Below are 22,651 nucleotides of genomic sequence, written 5' to 3' on the forward strand. Positions count from 1 at the left end.
AGGGGGCAGGGACTCTGCAAGGCAGCGGCTCCCTGGGGCCGGCGCGGTTACCACCCACCACAACGAGGCCCGGGACAGATCTCTGCAGCAGAGGCAGATGGGCCCGCCTGCACAGCCCCCTCAAGGCCCGGCTCCCCTCTACGACCCGTGGCCCAGGCGTGCAGAGGTGTGGTTCTGCTGGAGGAACTCCACGGCGGGAGGCGGTGGCAGCGGCGGGGACGCTCACTGTCTATTTTGTATCACTGATGGCTGGGCCTCCTATTATATAATCTGTTATTCTGCGCCGCACCAGGCCCTGGTTACTTGTCAGAAGTTTCTAGAAGCCAGCTGTATCAGCTCCAGGCAACTGGGGGTGCTGCCTGTCCCTCATAGTATTAGTCACTCTGTACTTAGCTAAATTTAACTTTTTATCATCCAAATGATATTTTTGTGGGCTTGGAATTTTACATAATGCTACCAACTGCTGCGGGCTAAGAATTTCTCCTTTTTGGTGTGTGTGTGTGTGTGTGTGTGTGTGTGCGCGTGCGCGTGCGCGCACGCTGGTTTTCTCCCCCGTGAACTTTTGCACGCCCAAGGAAGCATTGTTCCGTTTCTCCTCCCTGATCTGCCTTCCCAGGTCCGGGAAGATGCTTCCCTGGGCTCTGCTTTGCCTTTTGCCAGCTGGGAGGAAAATGGCTGCTAACAGGTTTCTGATGGGCCTGCTAAAGCCTCCTTCCTTGCTCGAAGGCTCTCAGCATTGAAGGCCCTTCAGGGTTTCCCTGCTGCCTCCACAGTCTGGGATTCAGAGAAGGGAGCTCAGCTCCGGAGTAGAGAGTCTGTTGAGAAAGCAGAGAGAAGGATCCGGAAGAAGGGTGTTGGGGGGTGGGGGAAGGGACAAGAAATAAGAAATCCAGTGACTGTGTCCGTCTCCCGGTGTGGGGTCCGAGAGGCCCGCACCTCCTTTGTGCCTGTGGGTGGGCGGGTGTGGGGAGCTCAGCTGCTCTCTCGCAGCCCGGGGAGAGGTCAGGGCCGCAGGCGTTGGAGCAGGGATATCTGGCATCTCCTCACACAGGGGCCTGGAGCCAGAGGCCAGGGCGCGGGGCCGCCGTGTAGGCGGCCTGACTTTCCTGAACGCCGGCCACTCTGAAATGGTAGCATGCTGGGGCCTTGCCCAGGGGTCTCGTGTGTTCCACACGGTATCTCTGCATAGGAGATGCCCACCCCCATTTCCCAGATGGGGAAACCGAGGATTGGGTCAGAGGAAGGAGCAGCAGTAGGAACACGGAGCACTTCCCGCAGGCCGGGCGCGGCGCCTAGTGCGGGTGCTCTGCCCGCTCCGCTGTTCCGTGATGTTGGTACCCATGTCTGCGCCCCTTTTACAGATAAGGAAGCTGAGTCCCAGGGAGGCTAAGCACACAGGTTAAGTTGCTCGAGGCCTCAGAGCTGAGAGAGGGCGGGGCCGCCACCCCCAGGCCTCCCCCCGGGCCCCCCCAGCCGCCTCAGCTCTTCTCTGCTTGGGGGGCCTCAGAGGGGATGTGCCCCGGCCCCGCTGCTCTTCCCAAAGTGTACGAGGCTGACTCCAGCCTCCCCTGGTTGCCTGTGTGCAACACACACCTGTGTGCATGTGCGTGCATGTGTGTGCGGGTGTGTGTGCTGCCTCTGGGGGAATCAACCCAGAATCCGTATCTCCTCTTGGGGAGAGGAGCTGGGACAAGAGGGCCACTCAGGCTCACCTCGGACCCTTTCGTACCCGTATTGTTTGTCGTAGGTCGTTTTATGACTACGTTAGGAACCCCTGGGTGTAGACCCCAAAGAACCAAACACAGCTGCACGCAAAAGCTTGTCTGTGGAAGCTCACCGCCGCTCTGGCCCTGCAGCCCCACAGCGGGAGCAGCTCAGCGGCCGGGAGATCTTGTCTGGCGGGCTGTGATGTGGCCAGAGAAAGAAGGACGTGCCGCCCTCTGCTGCGACACGGGGACCCTGGCAGACACCGTGCTCTGACAAGGAAGGCCGCGGGCACACGCCCGTTCCTATGGAATGCCCGGAGCAGGCGCACCCACAGACAGCAAAGCAGTTGGCCTTGGCCAGGGACGAGGGCGAGCGGGGGCGGAGAGTGTTGGTGCGGGTCTGCCTTTGGGGCCGAAGGAAGTGTCCTGGGGCCAGAGAGCGGGGGCCGTCGCGTATCTTCACTAAACACACTGAATTATACACCTTGAAGGGGTGAACGTGGGGCCTATTGATTGTGTCTCAGTAAGACAGGAACCGAGGAGCAGTCCTCGGGATGGACGGAGAGGCTGCGGTGGCCCGGCCCCGGGCCGCCAGCCCACCCTCCGCATCTGTCCGTCTGTGCTCTCTCCTCTGCCACCTGCCTCCCCATCTCCATGTCAACGGGGGATGGAAGCCACAGTGTTTGACTTCAGTTATGCTACCCACTCGTTTGGAACTTCTGCTTTCAACCCGGGCCAGCCTGAGACATACAGACGTCTGGGCAAGCTAGTAATCTGGCACCCCATCAAACCGGTATTCTTTAAGTGTTTGTTTGACATTTATTTAGTGAGGATGAGAAGAGACCGATATCCTATTAATAGAAGTTGCACAGAGAAACAGATTCGCTTACTGATTCACGTCCACGGACTGCGACCAGTCAGGGATGCGCGAAGTTTTCAGGAAAGTGCTTCTGGCTCCTCTGAAAGGCGGGTTTTCTTTCTTTCTTTCTTTTTCTCCCCCTCCTCCCCCTGGCCGCCTTCCAGATGGTTCAAGAGGCGTAGTGAAGATTTAGGTTTGGAAAGGACCTGGCTAGGGTCAGGAGGCCGTACTGTGTCATCGAGATGCGCGTAGAGGATAGGACTCAAGTGTCCTCCCTCCTCCCCCGTCCCAAAAAGGGTGGCTCTGTGAGGTGACAGATGTGGTCGTCAAGGCGATGGTGGGAATCCTCCCCAGCGGGTCAAACATCACCGTTTCGTCGACTCTATCTCAATAAAACTGGGCGGTAAAACTTAAAGGCGTCACGTGTTTTCTTCTCATTCCTGATCATCAGCAACAAATGCAGCACCTCGCCTCAATGGGTTCCTGAACCCTCCACCCCCCACCCCCAGACCACAAGGACAGGTGCCTGCAGTAGCTCTCAGCCACGGCTTGTGTCTTACCGTGATTTCTCCCCTCCCCTAAGAGATGGGCTGATGGGCTTTTCGCCTCCCATGTGCGGGGTCCCAGGAGGAAACCTGCCTCACCTGGCAGTGTCTTCCAGTTTCATTCCAGCGACTTGTGCCCCACTCCCCACCCCCACCCTCCCCAGGCCCCTAGAGCGTCCCCCGGCAGCCTCCTCCCTCCTTGAGCGGAGCCTGCATTCCCTTTTCGGACTTGAAATGCTTTTTTTGGTCAGTAAAATGGTTTCCCCACGGTGCACCTCGCTGTAAGGAGTGCGCATTTTTCTCTCGCAGCCCCCGCCGATCTCATTCTGCTGGGCTGAGTCACAGTTGACCTTCTCACCCACCAGAGGCGTCACGGTGGAGTGGAGAGGGCCCGGCCTTCAGAAGCCAGCTTGCCGCTGACTGGCGTGTTACCATGGCGAACACCCTTCCTTCCCCGCGGGCTTCCTTACCTCTGAAACAGGGGGGAGACGCACACTGACCTCACACTGGGTTTAGAGGTTTTGTGGTGGAAGCGAAGAAACAACGGAGAAACCACAGGGAGGGAGGCAGGGCAAGAGTGTGTGTGTGTGTGTGTGTGTGTGTGTGCGCGCGCGCGCGCGTATGTGTGTGTGTGTGTCAAGCTGGGGAATTCGCTGGACCATTGCGGGAGAGAAGCTGGAGTCCCCGTCTCCCCCCGCCTGCCCAGCTGGGGACCCGGGACCCCTGAGACATTTTGCACCGTTGCGGGGCCGAGCACGTATGTGGGGGTGCGGCGTGGACAGGAGGAGATGCAGCCTCCACTCCCGCAGGCCTGGCCTGAAGCGGACTTGGCAGAATCGGCCGTGGCTCCTCCGGGAGTGTGGGCCGGCACTGCGGAGGGTGGGCGTGTGAAAAGCTGGTCTCCACGGCTCGCAGCCACACCTCCCACTGCTGTGCCGTCCCCAGTTAGATTCTCTCCCTCCTCTGAACTCTCGCTCCCTGTGCCCTCATTCAGCACTTAACCAGTCGTGCTGTCCCAAGCCTGCACGGAATGCCCCTCGCTTTGCTTCTGCCTCTGTCAGGACGGCAGACAGCGACAGCCTTGCAGACCTGGGCGGGTGTCCCTGGAGCCGCCGGTGCCTGGCCTCAGCCCTTGGTGGGGGGTGGGGGGCTCTCTGGAGCTGAGAATTGGTTCCTAGAGAACCATGACTTCTACAGCCTCCGGTGCTGGCGGGGGGTGGGGTGGGGGTGGGGCTGCCTTCGCGGGTCACGGTCAGGGGAAAGCTTCCCCCCTTGCTGCTGCCAGCTACTTGGGCTCTGTGTGGGGTCAGGCAAGTGCGTCAGACAAATGAGAACTGTGTTGAGCTGCAGGTGTGGGCCCCGGTGGGAACCCCGGGTTGGGAGGCGGCTCCAGCCGTGCCTGTGAATTTGCTGATGTCTTGGAGGCTGATTGCACCCAGGACGCCCCAGAAATCCATTTCTCCACCTTTTCCGCCGTGTTGTGTTTGTCTCTGGCCTCGGATATCTGGCAGAGGTGGGTCTCCAGTTACACGCCGCCCAGCTGCAGGGACTTGCATCGCCCCGTGACGCTGCTTATGTCCCCGCCCCGGGCATCAGGATGCTCCCGGCTGATGGCCAAGAGGTCTAGGCTGCTGTTCCCTGCTTCTCTTCCCTTGGCCACCCCCTCTGCAGCCTGGGGTCCTGCCGTCCCAGAGACTGATAGGTGAACAATACCGGGGTTGGGGCTGAGAGTTCTGGGCCGGGCAAGGTCCTGCACGCTGGGGGTGTGGGTCCCGGTTCTCCTCTGAAGCAGAGGGAGCCCGGGGCAGCACTGGGTGCACCAGCCTCTGGGACCGCATTCTCGACCGGGTCCCTCTGCGGAGAGCGGACCCCTCCAGCCTCCCTGTCCTCCTCTCCCCTTGGCACAGCCAGATTTCTGGGTCTCTGGCATTGCTCAGGATGAAGCCAGGCCTTGTGGGTTTCCCGGCTGGGTTGCCCTGAGTGACTGGAGCAGCTGGTGTCTCACGTCCTCCTCCACCGGGTTCTCCCTGCAGGATGCTGGCACGTGTGTCCTGGTCGCCGACACCCTCCCGTGTGCCTAGCGAGTCATCCCTCCTGCTGCCACAGGACATCGAGGGAGCCTTCTCCCACGGACCCACAGGTAAGGACCGCCCACTGGCTTTGGGGTCTGGGGGTGCAGGGGCTCTCCTGCTGTTTCCTCTCCCTTAAGCATCTGACTTTATCTGATTAATGGGATAGATTGTACGAATCGATCCCCCTTCTTGCAAATATTGATTGTTCGTCACTAAGTTGGTAGGACCGATGTTCTGTCTGTGGTTCCTTTAGATTCCAGAAATGAAACACCCCATTTGGGAGGCCCTTGTGACTCTGCCATACTGTGTGCCCTGAGGGACCTCTCTTCTCTTGGAGCCCCTGGCCCACCCTGGGGTCCCCACTCCTAGGAAACAGGGCTCCTAGGCCTTGGCCGAGGGCAGGGGCTGGGCACTGCCTCGCCGCCTTCCCCACAAGCGGTAGTCAGTGACACGGACTGGGTGAGAAACTGAGCAGCGGGCGGGCCGTGGAGTGTCTGAGGCCCTCCACGGAGTCAGCGGTGGCCTTGGCGGGTCTCCCAGTGCGAAGCTCTTCCCCTCCTGCCCGGGGTCCCTGTGTGCGTCCGTCCGTCCCATCCCATTCCCTGTCCCCGGGTTTCCGGCACAGGCCTCACCCTGTCCCCTTCTCGTCCTGCCAAGGCCTTTGGGGGGTAGAACAGGTAATGTGGTGTTGCCTTTTCTTGTTCTAAACCCCAAGGCACCCCCTCCCTGAGGGCTGATCAGCTAGTTGGAAATCTGGGGACAAGGAGAGCGGATGTCCCATCTGGAGAGACTAACCTGACAAGGTGAAGAGGCTTGGGGGGTAAAGCCAGTGTCCCTCCCTGAACACTGTGCGCACCCGCTCCACTAAGCCCACAGCATCCGTGAGGATCCCATGTCACACAAGGAAGCTGAGGCTCAGAGGTGGCAAGTGTCTGCTCCAAGGTCACACAGCTAGTCGGGGCGGACTTGGGACTGGACCCCAAGTCTAGACTCTAGAGCACACGGCATGGTTTTTCAAATGTGGCGGGGGTTCCCCGAAGGATGGGGTCCAGGCTCTACCCTTCCTCGCCTTCTGGCCCAGGTAAGCCCCCTCTGGGCCTCCCGTCCTTGCTGGGGAGCGGGGCACCGCAGACGAGGCCTCCGCCGAGCGCCCCCCTCGCTCCTGTGTTTCCGTGTTGGCACCGTGGGCTGTGTGCGCTGTAATTGCTCATTCTTTTTAGCTGCTGTGAAAAGGCCTGCAAGTGCAAGAGGAGAGAGTCTTCTGTTGTCTTTGTGTTTTGTTGTCTTAATTCACTCTGGGAGAGTCTCAGAGCCTCAGCGGCTGGGGGTGGGGGGGGGGGGCTGGTGGGGACCGCAGGCCTGCTCCTGAGCCTCCCCGAGGGCGTCTGAGGGCAGCCTGGCCGAGGGGCCTCGTGAGCCCTGCTCTGCCCGCGACGCCCAACTTCTGACGACAGCGCCTCGCTTCCTGTTTCCTCCCCCCTGAAGGCAGTTCTTTCCCTTCCGAGCAGCTGCATCCCCCAGTTCTGGGGCTTTAGAGATGGTGGCCTTGTGGCCATCTTCTCTGGGGGTCCCCTCTTCACCCCAAGTGTGCTCAGGAATTCCTCTGCTTTATTCATTTATCCCGCGAACATTTACCATGTCCTCAGGATAGACCAGGTACTGTTTTGGGGTTCCAGGCATGCAGCTGAGAAAACAGACAGGACTCCCGCCCGCGTGACATCCTTCCCTGCCACGGTCTCCCCTCTGTGCTTGGCAGAGAGGAAGATTGCGGTTGCCCCCTACGTGCCTCTGAGCTCGCTGTGGGAGTCTATGGCTGTGCCAGGCCTCAGGACCCCCAGGCCCCGGCTGGGATGCGTTGGGAAGCGGGGAGGAGGCAGCCCCTCGCCAGCAGCTAAGAATATGAGGTCTCATCTCTGCAGGGGCAAAAGGAAGGAAAGGGCTTAAGGAGCAGGGTCTATTTTTGGAGGAGCTCCTTGCTGCAAAGCAACGGGAGCCCTTCCTTCCCGGAGGTGGGGGTGGGGTGGGCGCAGGCCAGGGGCCAGCCCGAGTGGTCTCGGTTCAGCCTGGCTGCGTTCCGCAGCGGCTTGGCCTGGACACAGGGCGGTCTGCAGAGCGGGTCTGCCTGACAGAGGGGTCCCGGCTGGGGAGCATCTGTGCCCTCCGACACCCACCCAGCCCGGGGAAGAAGACGAAGATGTTTGCCGTCCTGAGCCGGGGCTCAGAGCTTCTGCCATTTGATGTTTTCCTCTGTGGGGAGGGTCTGCGGGCCCAGGCCCTGGGTCATCACTTCCTTCCTGACTCCCCAGCTCTCGCAGGGAGGGGCGCTTCCTGCCATTGTCTCTGTGAGGCCTCAGCAAGGTCACTATCTCATAGAAGAGCGGATGCCTCCGACAGGACCTCAGCCCAGCAGCACCTACACACACTTCCGTCCCCCCACACTTGCTGGCCTCCCGGCCTCCCCGAAGCTCAGGACAGAGGCCCACGGCAGGGCAGAGGCTCCTCTCCTTCACCTGCAGAAGCTTCCTTAATCCTGCCCGCAGGTACCTGGGCCGCAGCAGCTCGGGGTTTAGGCCTGTGATGATCGGTGAATTTGGTGGCTGTAACCGGTGCGGGAGGCTGTGCCCACGTGCAGGGAGAGGCCGGAGCTTGCGGTCCGGAGCGGGTGCCTCCTGGACCCTGTGTTGTATCCTACACCCGGAATGCCGCTCGCTTCCTGCATTCTTTTGCTGTGGCCCTGCCGTGTTTGGGAGAGAGCTGGGTGCTCTCTGGGGGATGCGAGTTCCCCTCCCGTGCCCCGCCTGGCTTCCCTCGGCCATGTTTTTTTTTCTCATGTGGGGCCCTTGCCACACGGCCAGTGCAGCCTGGGCCCAGGGCCAGCCCAGAGAGTGCCGTGGCCTCCCCGCCCGCGGACAGAACACCACACGGGATTCTGGCTCTCGGGCCTCTCTGTTCCTCTGCGTGCCAGGAGCCTCCAAGTGCCCACTCCCTGGCTTTGCCTCTTGACTCAGGTGCACTTTCCAAGCCCATACTTCCTTCTCACCCAGGTGGCAGGAGTGCATTCCTCTGGCTTTGTTTCTGGTCCTGGCTCCTGGTCACCTGTTGAAGTTTGCATAGGGACACCACGGCTCTCAGGGAGCTTGGCTTGAGTGCAGTCTGCTCACGCACTCCGGGATCGGCAGGGCCAGGGTGAGAAGATGCCTTAGTTTCCTTGAGGCCACGCGAGGCCAGTGGCTGCGTCTCACCCACCCTTATCCCAGCTGGGGCTCCGCCCAGGGGCACTGGCAGCCCCTCTCTAGCTGCCTCCTGCTCCCCCTTCCCCCACCTCGGCCTCCAGGCGCTGGAGTCTCTTGCACTTCCCCATGGCCGGGGGTGGTGGTGTGGGGTCCTGTGCCCTCACCGATGCCGTGTTGATAATCCCATCTTGCCTGGCAAGGAGGCACCTGGTGGCATTTCCTTATGAGCCGACCCTCAGCCCTCCCGGGACCAGGTCCGGACAGTGTTCTCTGGGTCATTTCCGTGCTTTGTTCCTGCACATGCTTCCTGAGCGGTAAACCTGCCTAGAGCAATCACTTTGATTCCTGGAGACAGTGTCCAGAGCTGGGGATTCTCAGGAACTCCTGAGATGATGCCATTCAAGCTGGAGGTTGTGTGGCCCCAGACTGTACGTTTTAGCAGCATGATCTGACCCGCAGGTGCTCAGAATGTGTTCATTCCCTGTATTGCAGTAAATGTATTCACTCAGCAGTTAGCAAGTACCCACTGTTCCGGGAGCTGGGTATAAAGGACTGATACAACACTGAAAATCCTGTCTCTCTTGGGTTCGTAGTCTAGTGTGGGTAGACACACAATAAACAAAGACTGTCAGATGGAGATTAATGCTAAATAAATAAGAAGGCCTCTCAAGTTGGGACACTTAAGCAAATGCCTGAAGGAAGCCAAGGAGAGAGCCAGGAGCTTATCCCGAGGAGTATTCAGGCAGGAGACAGCCTGTGCAAAGGCCCTGCAGCAGGAGCCTATCCAGGAAGTTCTAGAAACTGGAGGGAAGGAGGGAGAAGACGGGTAGCAGGGGAAGGGGCTGGAGAAGTAATGAAATCCCACACCCAGCAGGGCCCTGCAAGTCTTGTTGAGACTCTGACTTTGACCCCAGGTAGGAAGCGGTAATACGGGGGAGTTCAAGCAGAGGAGGGCCAGGATCCCACCGAGCTTTAGAAGGCTGGGTTCTGGCTACTATGCCGAGAATGGACTGGGTCGGGTGGAGGGAGGAAGCGGGGAGACCAACGGGGAGGCCAACGGGGAGACCGTTGTCATGGCCTGAGGGGTTGGCCGCTGGGCCAGCGAGCGAGCGAAGCAGGCGGGGGCGGGGGGGGGGGGGGGGGTGTGGGGGAGTGAGGGAGGCGGGCTCCAGTCTTATAGGTCCTTTTTTTTTAAATTTTATTATTTTTTAAAGATTTTATTTTACTTTATTATTTTTTAAAGATTTTATTTATTTATTTGACAGACAGAGATCACAAGTCATCAGAGAGGCAGGCAGAGAGAGAGAGGAGGAAGCAGGCTCTCTGCAGAGCAGAGATCCCGATGTGGGGCTCGATCCCAGGACCCTGAGATCACGACCCGAGCCGAAGGCAGAGGCTTTAACCCACTGAGCCACCGAGGCTCCCCCAGTCTTATAGGTCTTAAACGTAGAGCCTAAAGGGATCGCTTAGGAACCAGGCGATCCCAGTTGTGTGGGCTTGTAGAGAACAGGTTCTCACAGACTTGGAAGGACTCAGGAGGTCAGCACTTTCACTTAACCTGTGGGAAGACTGAGCCCCGGTAAAGGAAGTAAGTTATTGTCCAAAGTCACACGGCAAATTCTTGTGACTCGGGCTTCCAGCCCCACGTCCAGTGTTTTGTAGCTGATCTGCCGGACGGCTCTGGGCAGGGGGCGTGCAGGCAAGAAGGGCTGGCCCAAGAGAGTACAGCTGAGTGCGGAGTCCTAGCAGACTCCACTGGTGGGCAGGAATTCGGGGCTTCCTAAGCGGATGGTTCTGGGCGCACTGAGCTACCTTCTGCGTTTTCTGGGCTGGCGTTTTGACTTCAGTTGGGCAGGGGTCTTGATGGCCTTGTTTGAGCTCTGGGGCAGGTCATCCAACGCTCCCATGCATTTTATTGAAGACCTTTTTGGGCTTTACCAAGTGCTAAACCAGAGCTAAAATGTCCTTCTCTTGAGGAGCTCATAGCTGGGGGGAGACAGACAAGTGGACCCAGAAGCCCCCGTGACGGTAGGGAGCTGTCCACGCACAGGGGATCCAAGGTCAGGCCCCGAGCAGCCTCTGCAACCTCCAAGATACCCTGGTGAACCCCAGCCAGAAGCCATCCGCACCCCATGGGGGTCTGGTTAAGTCCCCGATCCATCTCTTAGAACAAACGGGGCTGGGAGAGTGGGCGAGAGCTGGGATCTCATGGCCCACGGCTGTCACCTAGAACAGATTGTGCTTTAACTGTGAGGACCCAGCTGCACTTTGACCTTGGTTGTACTCACTGGGGGGCAACCTTGCACTTCATCACCGGGACTTCTGCGTGCTTCTTTGTGAGCAGGGAATGGGCTGCGAACCGTTTTTTTTTTTTTTTTTTTTAGTTTGCAATCCTGCTCTGATGACCAGCTTTAAGTCCCTTGTGACCTTCATGATACAGAAAAAGTCCTGTCAAGTTCCCAGCTCTGCATGGGACGATCTGGGTGTCATCTTTTTTTTTTTTTAATAAGATTTTATTTATTTATTAGGCAGAGAGAGAGCACAAGCACAGGCAGCCACAGAGGGAGAGGGAGAATCAGTCCCTCCGCCAAGCAGGGCGCCCGATGCGGGACTCCATCCCAGGACCCTGGGATTATGACCTGAGCCCAAGGCAGATGGTTATCGGACTGAGCCACCCAGGCACCCCTGGGTCTCGTCTTTAGATTCCTTAGCACAAAGGTTGCCTGGGGAAGGCGAAGAGAGATTTCCCTTTAGCTTTCTTTGGAGAATCTGAATCTATTAAGGCCTAAGAGGGGAGATCTAGTTCGATTTTTCTTTCCGCCTTTTCACTTGGCCTGTCCCCATCGTAATGAATCTACCAATGAGGAATGACAACTTGGAAATTGCTTCCTACAATTGATTTACGGCCGTCTCCAGCTACGGTTCTCACTGCCACAGGCTCCGGTCAGTGACCTGGGACCACAGATGACCGTGGGGCAGGGCTCACAAGAACACGGTGCCCAGAGGTGGGAGATCTGGCCGGACGCTGAAGAGAGGCACCAGGCCCCATGGGCTGGGTGTGCGGCAGCTTCTGTCCTTTTGGTGGCATCTTTCTTGGAGGCCAGAGGAGGGGCAGGACGGCGAGGAAACCCACGCACTTGCTCTCGAGTCCCTTCCTTCCCCGTCGTGGGCTGTGGCCCGACGTGGTATGCCAGGGGAGCTTCCCCGCAGTCCTGCTGTGCTTCCCACCATCGGACCCTTCTCCAGCACAGGTGGGGTTGGGTGCAGTTTCCACACATTGCTGGTGGGATTCAGGGTTCACGCCTCCCCTCTGGGCTCCGTCTCCCTGACGAAAGTGGGTTTGTTGGCCTGTTCTCACCCAGCAGCTTTCTAGGAGGTGGGTTCCCAGGTGGGAGGCGCAGCCTGAAGTTGGGCCATCACTTAACTAACATGTGTTAAGCACCTTCTGTATGCCTGAGCTGTGCTGTGCACCAGAGGTAAACATAAAGCCCCGTTGTGCTTCGAGGGGCTTGGAATGGCCACGCCTCCCCTCTTCCCCCCCCGAGTGGGGCAGAGCCACCTTTGGGTCTCCTGCATGTTACAGATACTTTTGGGAGACACGGTACGCTCACTCCCCAGTCCTTTACTGTGAAGAGGCATATGGAAATGGAACCAAGCTGGGCATCTGAGCAGGAGGGACAGCTCTTCCATCGCAGGTCACCCCAGGGCCAGCCTGCCCCACGCTCCACTCCTGCCTCTAAGGGAATTCTGAGGTCAGGGGCAGGTTTTCTTTAACTACTAAGGCATCTCGCAGAGATGGCCTAGATGAGGGCGGACTGAGCAGAGGAGCGCAAGGGAGGAAGCCCGCGTGGAGCCTCTGGAGGTGCCTGGCACGCAGTAGGGGCCCAGGGAACGAGCACCCCTTGCCCAACCCAAGCAGTCAGAGCTGGCCACGGGTCCCAGGGCTTGTGGCTGCCTGGCAACAGCGGCTGGGCCCCATGGCGCCAGAGCTCTCTGAGCCACATCTGTGTCGGGCTCGGGGCTCGCCAGCGAATAGTTCCTTCTGTCTCTGAGGCCAGGAAAGGCTTCTGGAAGTGGGGACCCCGGAGCTATGGAGACAGAGTTTGAAGGGGAGTGTCTGAGGACGCACTTGTCCCAGGAGAGGTGGCCCGAGTCCTCCTCCTCCCTGGCCTGTGCTGTGCTGGCCCCCGAGTCCCATGTCTGACACAGTAAGCTGGGGACATGCCTTGCTTGGAGAAGTGGCCAGCTGGCGGAATGCCACTGCGTGGTGGACAGGGCTGCCCAGCCTGCCCCTCCCGTAGCCAGCCAGGACTCCCCCTGCTCCCTGTCCCCCAGTGCCCTGGGCTTGTACACCTCTGCTTTCGCCCAGCGTGCTGATTCTTTTTTTTTTTTTTTAAAGATTTTATTTATTTATTTGACAGACAAGATCACGAGTAGGCAGAGAGGCAGGCAGAGAAAGAGAGAGAGGAGGAAGCAGGCTCCCTGCTGAGCAGAGAGCCCGATGCGGGGCTTGATCCCAGGACCCTGAGATCATGACCTGAGCTGAAGGCAGAGGCTTTAACCCACTGAGCCACCCCGGCACCCGCAGTGTGGTGATTCTTTAGCGACTGGTCTGACCCATAATTTATGTAGCGTACAACTCCCCCATTTGAAGTGTACAATTCAATGATACGTCCTGTCTTCCCAGACTTGTGCAACCGTCAGAAGACTTTAGAACATTTTTGTCCCTCCGAAAAGAAACCTATACCCCCTTTGCTGTCACTCCCCTCCCACACCTCCAGCAGCCCCTGACGTGCTTCCTGTCCCTGTGGATTCACCTGCTCTGGGTGTTTGCTGTCATGGGCTCAGACCCCGTGTGACCTTCAGTGACCGGCTGCTCCCACGCTGTCATGATTTTCGGGCTCGTGCAGGTTGGGGCCGGTGTCTGGGCTGTCACTGTTCTCTAGTGTCTGGATCAGCGTGTGTTGTTAGTTCACTCATCCGTCGAATAGACATCTAACTACTTTTCCTCCCACAGTTGGGGGTTTTTGGCGATCATGAATAAGGCCCCTGGGAACGTTCACGTACAGGTTTTTGTGTGGGCTTCTGTTTCATTCCTCCAGAGTATGTACCTACAAGTGGAATTGCTGGGTCCTAGGGTAAATCTTTCTGTCTCTAACATTTTGAGGAATTACCCGACTTTTCCAAAGTGGCTGTCCCATTTTACAGTGCACTTTTTTTTTTTTTTTTTTTTTTTTAAATAATGATAGACATGGAGAGTCGGGTAGTGTGGTGGTGGTTAATGCAGACTCCAGAGTCAAAGGTTCAGCTCCCGGCTGGGAGACGGGGCAGGTCCCTTCACCTCTCTGAGACTCAGTTTTCCCATCTATAAGATGGGGACAGTATTAGGGCCCACTGCACGTGGCCATGGGAAGTTGACTAGTGACTTTGGTACAGTGCTCAGGAAGGGCTGTGTCTGTGTTAGCTGTTATTTTTCCCTAGATTGTGAGTGCTGGACACACAGTAGGTGCTGGGCACACAGTAGATGCTCTGTCTGGGATTTTTTAAAAGATATAGTATTTGCATTTCAGGGTACCTCCTTTTGTCTTCTGATCACCCCCTGGGGAAATCTCCCTTCGTCTGTCAGTGTCTTGTACCCTGGGGATCTTGTGTTTCTTCACCAGGAAAGGCTGGCATAGGACAGGTGGGCCCTGGAGGAGCTCCAGCTCCAAGAGGCATTCAGCCGTGGCACACAGGGAGCCCTTGGAGCCAGTACTGGAGATTCAGGAGTGCTTTGGGCAATTCAGAAGCTGCAGGGTTTGGGAGACTAGACTCAATCCCATGATGGTAGCCCTGCCCCGCTCTGCACCCTGTCTCCTGTTCTGTGATCAGCCACGAGGAAGGAGCCCAGATCTGCCCCAGGAGTCCCACAGAGAGCCAGCCCTATGCTTGGAGGCATCCTCAGAAACTTCCCCCGGCCCCCAGGCACAGAGACGGGTCTGCTCCCTCCCTTGGCTGGACCCTGGCAGGCAGAGTGGCGGCTCCCCAGCCTGGCAGCACCAGCCCAGCCCCTGCCCAGGCAGGAGGCAGAGTCAGAGACCACCTGGGCCTGTCTTGATTGCTTCAGGGAGTTCTGTTCTTTAGAAAGTTTTTTTGGGTGGTGGGGGGTGGGGGGGAACAAAAGGGAACTAGGCCTTGCAGAAGTCCAGGCAGCCCAGAGTCAAGACAAAGCTTGGGTTTCAAGTCTGACTCTGTCACCAGCTGCGATGTTATCTTGAGCAGGGGCTTGGCTTCTGGGAGGCTTCATGTCCTCATCTGCGGAAGGGACAGCAGGTGACATCGACCTGGGCCACTGACAGCAGTTAAACGGACTCCTGTGTAGGGGCTCCAAGGAGAGCTCCTGGCTCTCTGGGATCACCCCACAAATGGAGTTTGTGGGAGGTGCTCCTGGGAAACGGGGCCCTGGGCTCCCCTGGAGAGACCAGAATGGGCCAGGGCTCCTGGGAAAGAGAGGAGGCAGTCAGACCGAAGTCAGAGCCAGGGGCTTAGGATCCAGCCAGGGAGGAGGTGTCCGGGACCGGCCGGTGTGTCTGCTGGAGGACACCCACTCAGGCCGCAGATAGAGCCAATGAGTGTGCTCAATCCCATGTGCTCGAAGGCTCTGCTCCTGAGATCTATGATGGGACCTAGCGCCCTGCTTGGCCTGACTCTATCTCACCACCCTGACCTTGCCCTCCTGTGCCTGGGACGTCTCGCCATTCCCCAGACATACCAGCACTTTGAGTACTAAAGCCGCTGGCTCTTGCTGTCCCCGTGTGCTAACATCTTTTCTCCTGGTAAACTCCTGAGCATCCTTCAAAGCTCAACCAAAATGCCCCCTCCTGTGAAATCCTCCCCGCCAGGCAGTCAGCTGCACCTTCTCTCTGCTCCAGCTGTACTCTGTGCCCTTCCTCTATTATGCCAGGTGCTCCAGTGAGTGCCTGTCCCCCATCCCATGGGGGACACTTCTTCCTAGACACTGAAGCTGAGGAGCAGGGGCGGCCCACCAGTTCCCCTCAGGTGCCCGCTTCTTCTTCCCCAATCAGCCAGATTGTCTTCAAGTCGTCCTCCCTTACAGGAGCGGGGCAGTTGGTCGGGCTTGTGGGAGACCCTGGGAGCCGTGCTCCAGTGTCCAAGTGAGGGTGGGGAGGGGAGGACCGGAAGGCGTGTCCTCGCAGCCTCCGTGTGTGGGTGACCTGCTTTTGGCAGCTTTTTGTGTCCAGGAACCAGCAGAGCCCACGGGCCCGCTCCCTTTGAGCCTCTGTTCTGTCTTGGAGCTGAGTAACGTGCTGACGTCCGTCAGGAGATCGCCTCACTTCTGGTCTCCCGGCAGCCCGGCAGCTGCGATGCCTTGCTTTGGACGTGTCTGTTGCACCGCGAGAGAGCGCCGGCCGGGAGCGAGGGCTGATGCCGTTCCCGGGAGCCTGGCTTCAGCTCCCTTACCGGCCCATCCAGCTGTTCCCAGTTGCCCACTGCCGAGCAGCAGATGTGGGGGGCGAGGTCAGCCCGGGAGCTGGGGACCTGCCCGTCATCTTCACGTGAATGTCTTCGAGGCTATTTCTGGCCTCGCCATTATCCCAACGGCTCCGGGGGATAAATATAGCCACGGATTGAAAAGCCCCAGTGGCAGGCAGGCAGGCGGTGCATACTGGAGAGTGTGCGCACGGGGTGCTCGGCTATAAATAAGCCTGCTAGAACACCTCCCCAGCCACGCCGCCACCAGCCGTGCGTGGAACGGCAGGTTTCCTTGCCCACTCCCTCCCAGAGCCCACGTGTGCCTGGGGGCCCGGGCAGTAGGGGAGGGAGGGGGAGGGGTGCAGGGCTGTCCGGACGTTGCACAGAAGGGCTGGCTGCTGGAAGGAGCGAGCTCCTCGGTACCACTCCCTAGAGTAGCTTATAAAGGGGAATGGCCAGTGGCCCCAGTGGGAATCCCGGGGACAGCCACACGGAGGGAGGGACTGTGTGCTGTGCTAAGAACCGTGGCCCAGTTCAACATCGTCAGCCCGCTCCATCTCCCTCCTCGAGGCCTGGTTCCCGTTGCAGAGCGGCCCTCGGATGAAGGCTGGGGCCCGGGCACCATGTGGCCTTCCCAAGCCTCATGCCTGCCTTCCCTTCTGCTTCCTCCCAGCCTGGATCCATCCTCCTGACCAGGGCACAGCTTGGTTTCTCCTCTGGTCCCCTGGTCCTCACCGCTCAGCGAAAGGAATGACGCTCCTCCAGGCTGGAGTTGCCCAGGGGGTGGGGGGCTGGGGAGTCCAGACGCTCCCTGTCCCCTTCCCGTCCGCGCTCCCACCTTCCCGCCCAGTTCCCAGAGCCTCCTCCTGCGCCAGGAGCAGGTCCCCGGGGCTGGCGTTGAGCGAGGAGCAGTCCTCGTGCTCAAGAGACACTTCTCATGGACAAGGATAGAATTGGGGAGGCTGGCAAGAGTCCTGTGAGCTCGCCGTGAATAAAATATTGTTTCTGTGCCGTCGCCAAGCCCAGGAAGCGGCTTCCTGGGAGCCCACTCTCTCCTGTGGCCTCGGTGAACAAAGGCCGAGAGCTGGAGCAGGCAGGGCCCACGCAGGGGGCGTACCCTTAGTGACACCGGGCTTGTCAATGCCACCCAGCGTGCATGCCGCCTGCAGATGAGCGGGCAGCTGCTGCGTGGGGGTGCTGCTGGTCCCGCGGCGGGGCGGGGGGTGGGCGGTGGCTGTGCCTCTGCCCCGTGGTTATTCTGGGGCGGGCGGTTTGCGTGTGGATCCGTCTTGAACCCCGAGTGTGGGCTGGAGCGGAGACGAATCTAATCTGCACCGCCCCCCCCGCCAGGAGCTCATCAGCTACTGCAGGGGACAGTCTGTGTGCGCTTGTGGTGTCCATGATACCTGCCTGTGGGGACAGCACGGGGAGACCAGGGAGGAAGGTCTCAGGGGCACTGGGACTTGAGTTCACCCACCAGCTGGGGCAGAATTGGCATCAGCAGGGAGGGTCTTCCCTGCAGAGGGAACAGCCTGCCGGAAGGCTTAGAGGCAGGAGGAGGCATCGTGGGTCCCACAGCGAGTTCAGTTGGCGGGGGCGGGCCAGGCGGCCCCCAGGCGGAGGGAAGGAGCAGGGTGCATGGGGGGCCGTGGACTGGCCGAGGAGCATGAATGTCCTCTTGAGAGCTGAGGGGAAGCACACAGCGGCTTCTGTCCCAGGAACGGCACGGCTCACTCTGGTATGGGGATTAGAAGAGCCTTCCTCAGGCTTCACGTGGATGACAGGTTGGAGGCGGGGGTGGGGGGCAGGCTTCTGGCAACGTCATGATGTCTTGCTGTGTCGAGTGCATACCTGAAAGATTGTGTGTGTGTGTGTGTGTGTGTGTGTGTGTGTGTGTGTGTGTTTAACTGAGCCCTGAGAAACCAGGATCATGTGTGGGCGTGCATGCCCGAGAAAGTGGGATTTCTTGAGATGGCCCCGAGGAGTGACTTTGCAGCAGGCTTGGCCGCTGCCGGTAGCCTGGTCTGGAGCCAAGATGACAGACTCCCACAGGGGTCAGCGCATGACCTGGGGGTTCTCTCTGACCCCGAGTTTGCTGGCTGTGAGGAGAGGCTGGTGGGTGGCTCTCCGCACGCCCGCCCCCTGCCGGCGCCTTTTTCCTCCTCACCCTGGTGTGGGGGGAGTCCCAGCACCCCAAAAGAGAAGTGACTCTAAAAGTGTTGTTTGACAGAAAGATAAACATGTTTGCTTAAGGCGGCCACAGGCTCCAGACGTTAATCTGGGTGTGTAAATATTTTCATCTGTTTATGATTCTGCGGGTGTATATTGATAGAAGAAAGGAGAGGTTGCGAGGCCCTGATCTCACCTTTGGGGACAGGCTGTGATGTTTGCTACCAAGTGCGAGAGTCAGAATCCCCACGCTGCTCTGGCACCCCAGTGTCTGTGGGCCTGAGAAGATCAGAGCCAGGAGGCTCCCAAAGCCACTCAAGGCCCATTGTTCGTTTTTCTGACAGGGCATGGAAGGAACCTTCTCTACTCAGCAACACTTCTTCTTTTTTTAAAGATTTATTTATTTGAGAGAGAGAGAGAGACCGAGCCGTGGGAGGGGCAGGGGAGAGCGAATCTCCAGCAGGCTCCAAGCTGAGCGCAGAGCCCAATGCAGGGCTCGATCCCACAACCTGTGATCACAACCTGAGCCAAAACCAAGAGTCTGATGCCCAACCGACTGAGCCACCCAGGTGCCCTCAGCCACACTTCCGATACCACACGTGCGGGTTTTCTGCATCAAGCCATTCTCTGATTACCTGCGGACACCCATGGGTGTCCTGGATGTCCGTTTGGTTCTGACGCTCGCTGCCTGGAGCTGGCACAGACCCCACAGGGGAAGGGCTCAGTCCCATGACTGCCTTCCGTCTCAGGAGCTGTTCTCGAGGGCCAGGGGTTGGGTTCCCCAGGCTTCTGTCCAACACGGCTACGACGTTGGGGCTCCCACACATCCCTCCCCCTGCCTCGGGTTGGATCGATTTGCTAGAATGGTTTGCAGAACTCAGGAAGCGTTCGCTGGTGTTCGTTGGTTCATTGTTGTTATAATGGGCGCGATGAAGAATACAGAGGAACAGCCGGTGCAGAGGTGGGAGAGGTGAGGTCCGGAAGGTCCCCAAGTACAAGAGGGTCCGTCCCTGTGGGTGTTGGAGAGTGCCACCCTCCCGGATGCCTACGTCAGCCTGGAGGCTCTCTGAACCCTCCTGTTCAGGGTTCTTAATGCACAAATGATTAAATCATTGCCACTGAGACGAGTTCCAACTCCAGCCCCTTCTCCCCTCCTCTGCCTCTAGCTCATTAGCACCGAAGACACTCTTATCACTCAGGACATCACAAGGAGCTCTGTGCCTGGAAAAGGAAGCGAAGAGCAAATATGTATTTTTTAGGATATGGCAAGATGATGGGGAAACTGATCCCTGAGAAGGCTGGGGGAGGGGACATGGGTTCAGAGGCACCCAAGGACTCGGGCAGAGCCTGGTCTTCCCCAGGGCCACACCCAGATCTGCTGGGTCCCTTCTGGGGTCTGTCCTTCTAGAAAGTTGAGAGCACTTGCTTGGCCCTCAGGGATGCCCAAGGGTACTCCTGTACCCTCTCTGCCCTGCCTTGCCCCCGTCCTGCAGATGTCCAACCCTTGCTGGTGGACCTGGCTCAGCCTCTCTCCCTCACCTGCCTGCTGCTCCTCTGGCCTCCCGAGCCCAGCAGGACAGGCAGGCTGTGCCCGGCTTGCGTGGTCTGCAAGGCAGGCTGGTGCCAGGTGGAGGTCCTGAGCCCTAGAAGCAATGGACTTGGGTTCTGCCCAGTGCTGTCACCCTCTGAGCCTTGTGAGTCTGCCTCTGCAAAATGGGAATCATAAAGTGTCACCTCTTAGGGTTTGAGGGAGGATGAAATAAAATGAATGGAGGCTGGCCAGCTTACACATGTTATGGCCCTATGTGCCCCTTTCACTGCCCATCGAAGGAGATGCTGGCCATCCCTCCATGCCGATGCAGAAGCAAGGCTCGGGGACCCTGGGAGCGGCCTGACCAGCCCCTCTGTGCTCCTGGCCTCTACGTGCCCCTTCAGCTCCATTCTCCTGGCTGGTCACACGAGCCGAGGTTACCCCCTTGAAATGTATGGTCAGCCCAGTTGGCAAGGCCGAAATAAGACAAGAATTTCTAAAACTCCTGGCTGGGTAGAAAGCTTGCGACCCTATAATGCGGCAGAGGTGGCTGCCGGTGAGATCTGGCCTGACAGTTTCTGCTGTCCCCCTGACCCGACCTGACCTACACATCATCCCTGGGCCCCCTGAGGCCTTAGCCTCCAGCCTCTAGTGGCCTCCCGCTCTAGTCCCACGCTTTGTCCTCGACTTGCCGGGGTCCAGCTCGGCCTCTGCCCAATCCAGCTTCCTCACCATGGACCCTGGTCTTTTCTGGCCACTGTCCCTGGGCTCATGGGATTCTTGAAACCCCAGTGCTGGCAGGGGTGGGGGCTGCTTGCCCAGGGTGCGTGGCCTCTGCCCAGAAGTAACACACAGTATTGGATGCTCTCGCATCAAGTGTTGTCATTGCTGTCCCGTGACTGCTCTTGTCTGAGCAGAGCTAAGAGCTTGAGGTGCCACCGTCTGTAGTCAGACCGTATCCAGCCACAAACCAGCTGGAAGTTGATGCGTTATTGCCTTTGGCCTGGGCTGGGTGCAGGCGATTGAGGATGTGGAGTAGCCCTTCTCTCCAGGGCCAACACCTGTCCTCTGGGTCCTAGGGGGTTGGGAAGAGCCGTGTTTTCCCTCCCAGCACTAGCCCTGGTGGGACCAGACCCTGAGCTATGGTTGCCCCCTGGAGGGGGCTGCAGAGTGGTGGACAGGGGGCCAGGCTCAGGGGCAGAGGGAGCCTCCCCTTCAGAGCCTTGACCGGTTGTTTACAAATAGTCTCACTTTGGGGGCGTCAAGGTGGCTCAGTCTGTTGAGTGTCTGACTCTTGACTTCAGTTCAATCATGATTTTGGGGTCGGGGGTTTGAGCCCCAGGTCGGGCTCTGAGCTCAGCAAGGGGTCTGCTTGAGATTCTCTCTCTCTCCCTTTGCCCCCTCCTCCCGCTCACGTGCTCTTTCTCAGATAAATAAATCTTAAAAAAAACAACAACACACACACACACACACACACACACACAAACCAGCAAAGCGTCTCATTCTTGCATAACAGCTTTATTGGGATTTCATTCCTATCCCATAGAGTTCATCCAGTCAAGTGTGAGACTCCGTGGTTTCCAGCACAGTTGGCCCTTGAACAACAGAGGTGTGAACTGTCCACTTATATGTCGATTTTTCTCATAAGTACAGGACAAGACTGTCCATGTACTTTTCTCTTTTGTTCTGATTTTCTTAATAATTTGTCTTTTCTCTGGCTTCCTTTATTGTAAGAATTCAGTATTTAATACATAGAACATGCCGAATGCCTGTTAATTGGCTTTCTGGTGCCGGTCAGGCTTCTGGCCCAGCCTGGCTGTTAGCAGTTACGTTTCTAGAGAGTCAAAAGTCACGCGTGGGTTTTTGACCTCTCCATGCGGGCAGCGCCCAGCTCTGTGGGTCAAGGGTCAAGTATATATTTGCAGGTATCTGTGACCTTTTCCCCCGTGAGTTTTATTTTATTTTAATTTTTTTAAAAAGATTTTATTTATTTGACAGACAGAGATCACAAGTAGGCAGAGAGGCAGGCAGAGAGAGGGGGAAGCAGGCTCCCTGCTGAGCAGAGAGCCCGATGTGGGGCTCGATCCCAGGACCCTGGGATCATGACCCGAGCCGAACGCAGAGGCTTTAACCCACTGAGCCACTCAAGCGCCCCTCCCCCGTGAGTTTTAGAACATTTTTGTCACTCCTAGACATCACTCCACGTTGGGGCTTACACCCCAGGCCCCGAAAATCACTCATCTGTCCTCTGTGTCCGCGGGTTTGCCCGTTCTGGATATTTCATATCGATGGACTCGTACACTTGTGTGGCCCCTTGTGACCAGCTTCTTTCACTCAGCACCATGTTTCCAAGTTCATTTACGTGGTGTTAGAGCTTCCTTCCTTCTTACAGCTGAATGATTAGCCATTGTGTGGATGGACCCCATTTTGTCCTTCCGCGCATCTGCTGGTGACGAGTGCGTGTTTGTTTCAGCTGGCTCCACGCCCAGCACGGAGCCCAACACGGGGCTTGAACTCACGACCCTGAGATCAAGACCTGAGCTGAGATCAAGAGTCAGACGCTCAGCTGACCGAGCCACCCAGGCTCCCCTGATGAGTGCATTTTTTAAAAAAGTGACATTTCTGATTCAAGCCCAGCTCTAGGCTGCTGAGGGGGTCAGGGGACAGTTGAGCAGAGAATGTGAACAGCATAAACCGTGGCTTCCGAGAGGGGCTTTGGAGGGCGAAGGGTGTTCTTTCTGGGAGCTGCTGCTGCGGAGGGAGAAGAAAGAGTTAGGAGACCAGGACGGGGAGGGTCCATGTCAGGTGTCCTGGCGATTTTTCTTTCCTCTTCATGTGAGACAGGGAGGTTCAAAGCCCGCCGTCGAGGAAGGCGCGGAGCCCCAGCCACGGCAGTGGTCTCTCTGAACGAGGCCTCGGTCCCGGGCGGGAGCTCTGCAGCGTGTATGTCCCGAGGCCCAGCTTTGAGGTGACATCTAAGGCCTCGGGGAGTCCCAAAGGAGCTCAGATGAGAGGCTGCCGGCCCGAGCACAACCCGGGGATGAGGGGAGGGCCCTTGAGCAT

The 22,651-nt window shown here is 58.2% G+C and overlaps 1 protein-coding gene across 12 annotated transcripts in view; it reads left to right on the forward strand.

Annotated features, from left to right (window-relative positions):
• Positions 1-3,716: 3,716 nt before the first annotated feature.
• Positions 3,717-22,651, forward strand: part of PITPNM2 (phosphatidylinositol transfer protein membrane associated 2) — a 102,877-nt gene continuing 83,942 nt past the window's right edge. For 6 of the 12 annotated variants that reach the window (XR_009405858.1, XM_059408286.1, XM_059408291.1 and 3 more), the window contains exons 1-2: positions 3,717-3,867; positions 5,144-5,250. Coding sequence is in view for 6 of the 12 variants with exons in the window: in XM_059408286.1 (XP_059264269.1) it covers positions 3,732-3,867; positions 5,144-5,250 (243 nt within the window). In the remaining 6 variants the exon portion in view is untranslated. Of the gene's footprint in view, positions 3,868-4,452; positions 4,624-4,728; positions 4,813-5,143; positions 5,251-22,651 lie in introns of those variants that run through there. The other 6 variants (XM_059408292.1, XM_059408295.1, XM_059408288.1 and 3 more) reach the window with 5 other exon arrangements.

The sequence above is a fragment of the Mustela nigripes genome, chromosome 8, assembly GCF_022355385.1.
Source record: "Mustela nigripes isolate SB6536 chromosome 8, MUSNIG.SB6536, whole genome shotgun sequence".
In the NCBI taxonomy this organism is placed as follows: domain Eukaryota; kingdom Metazoa; phylum Chordata; class Mammalia; order Carnivora; family Mustelidae; genus Mustela; species Mustela nigripes.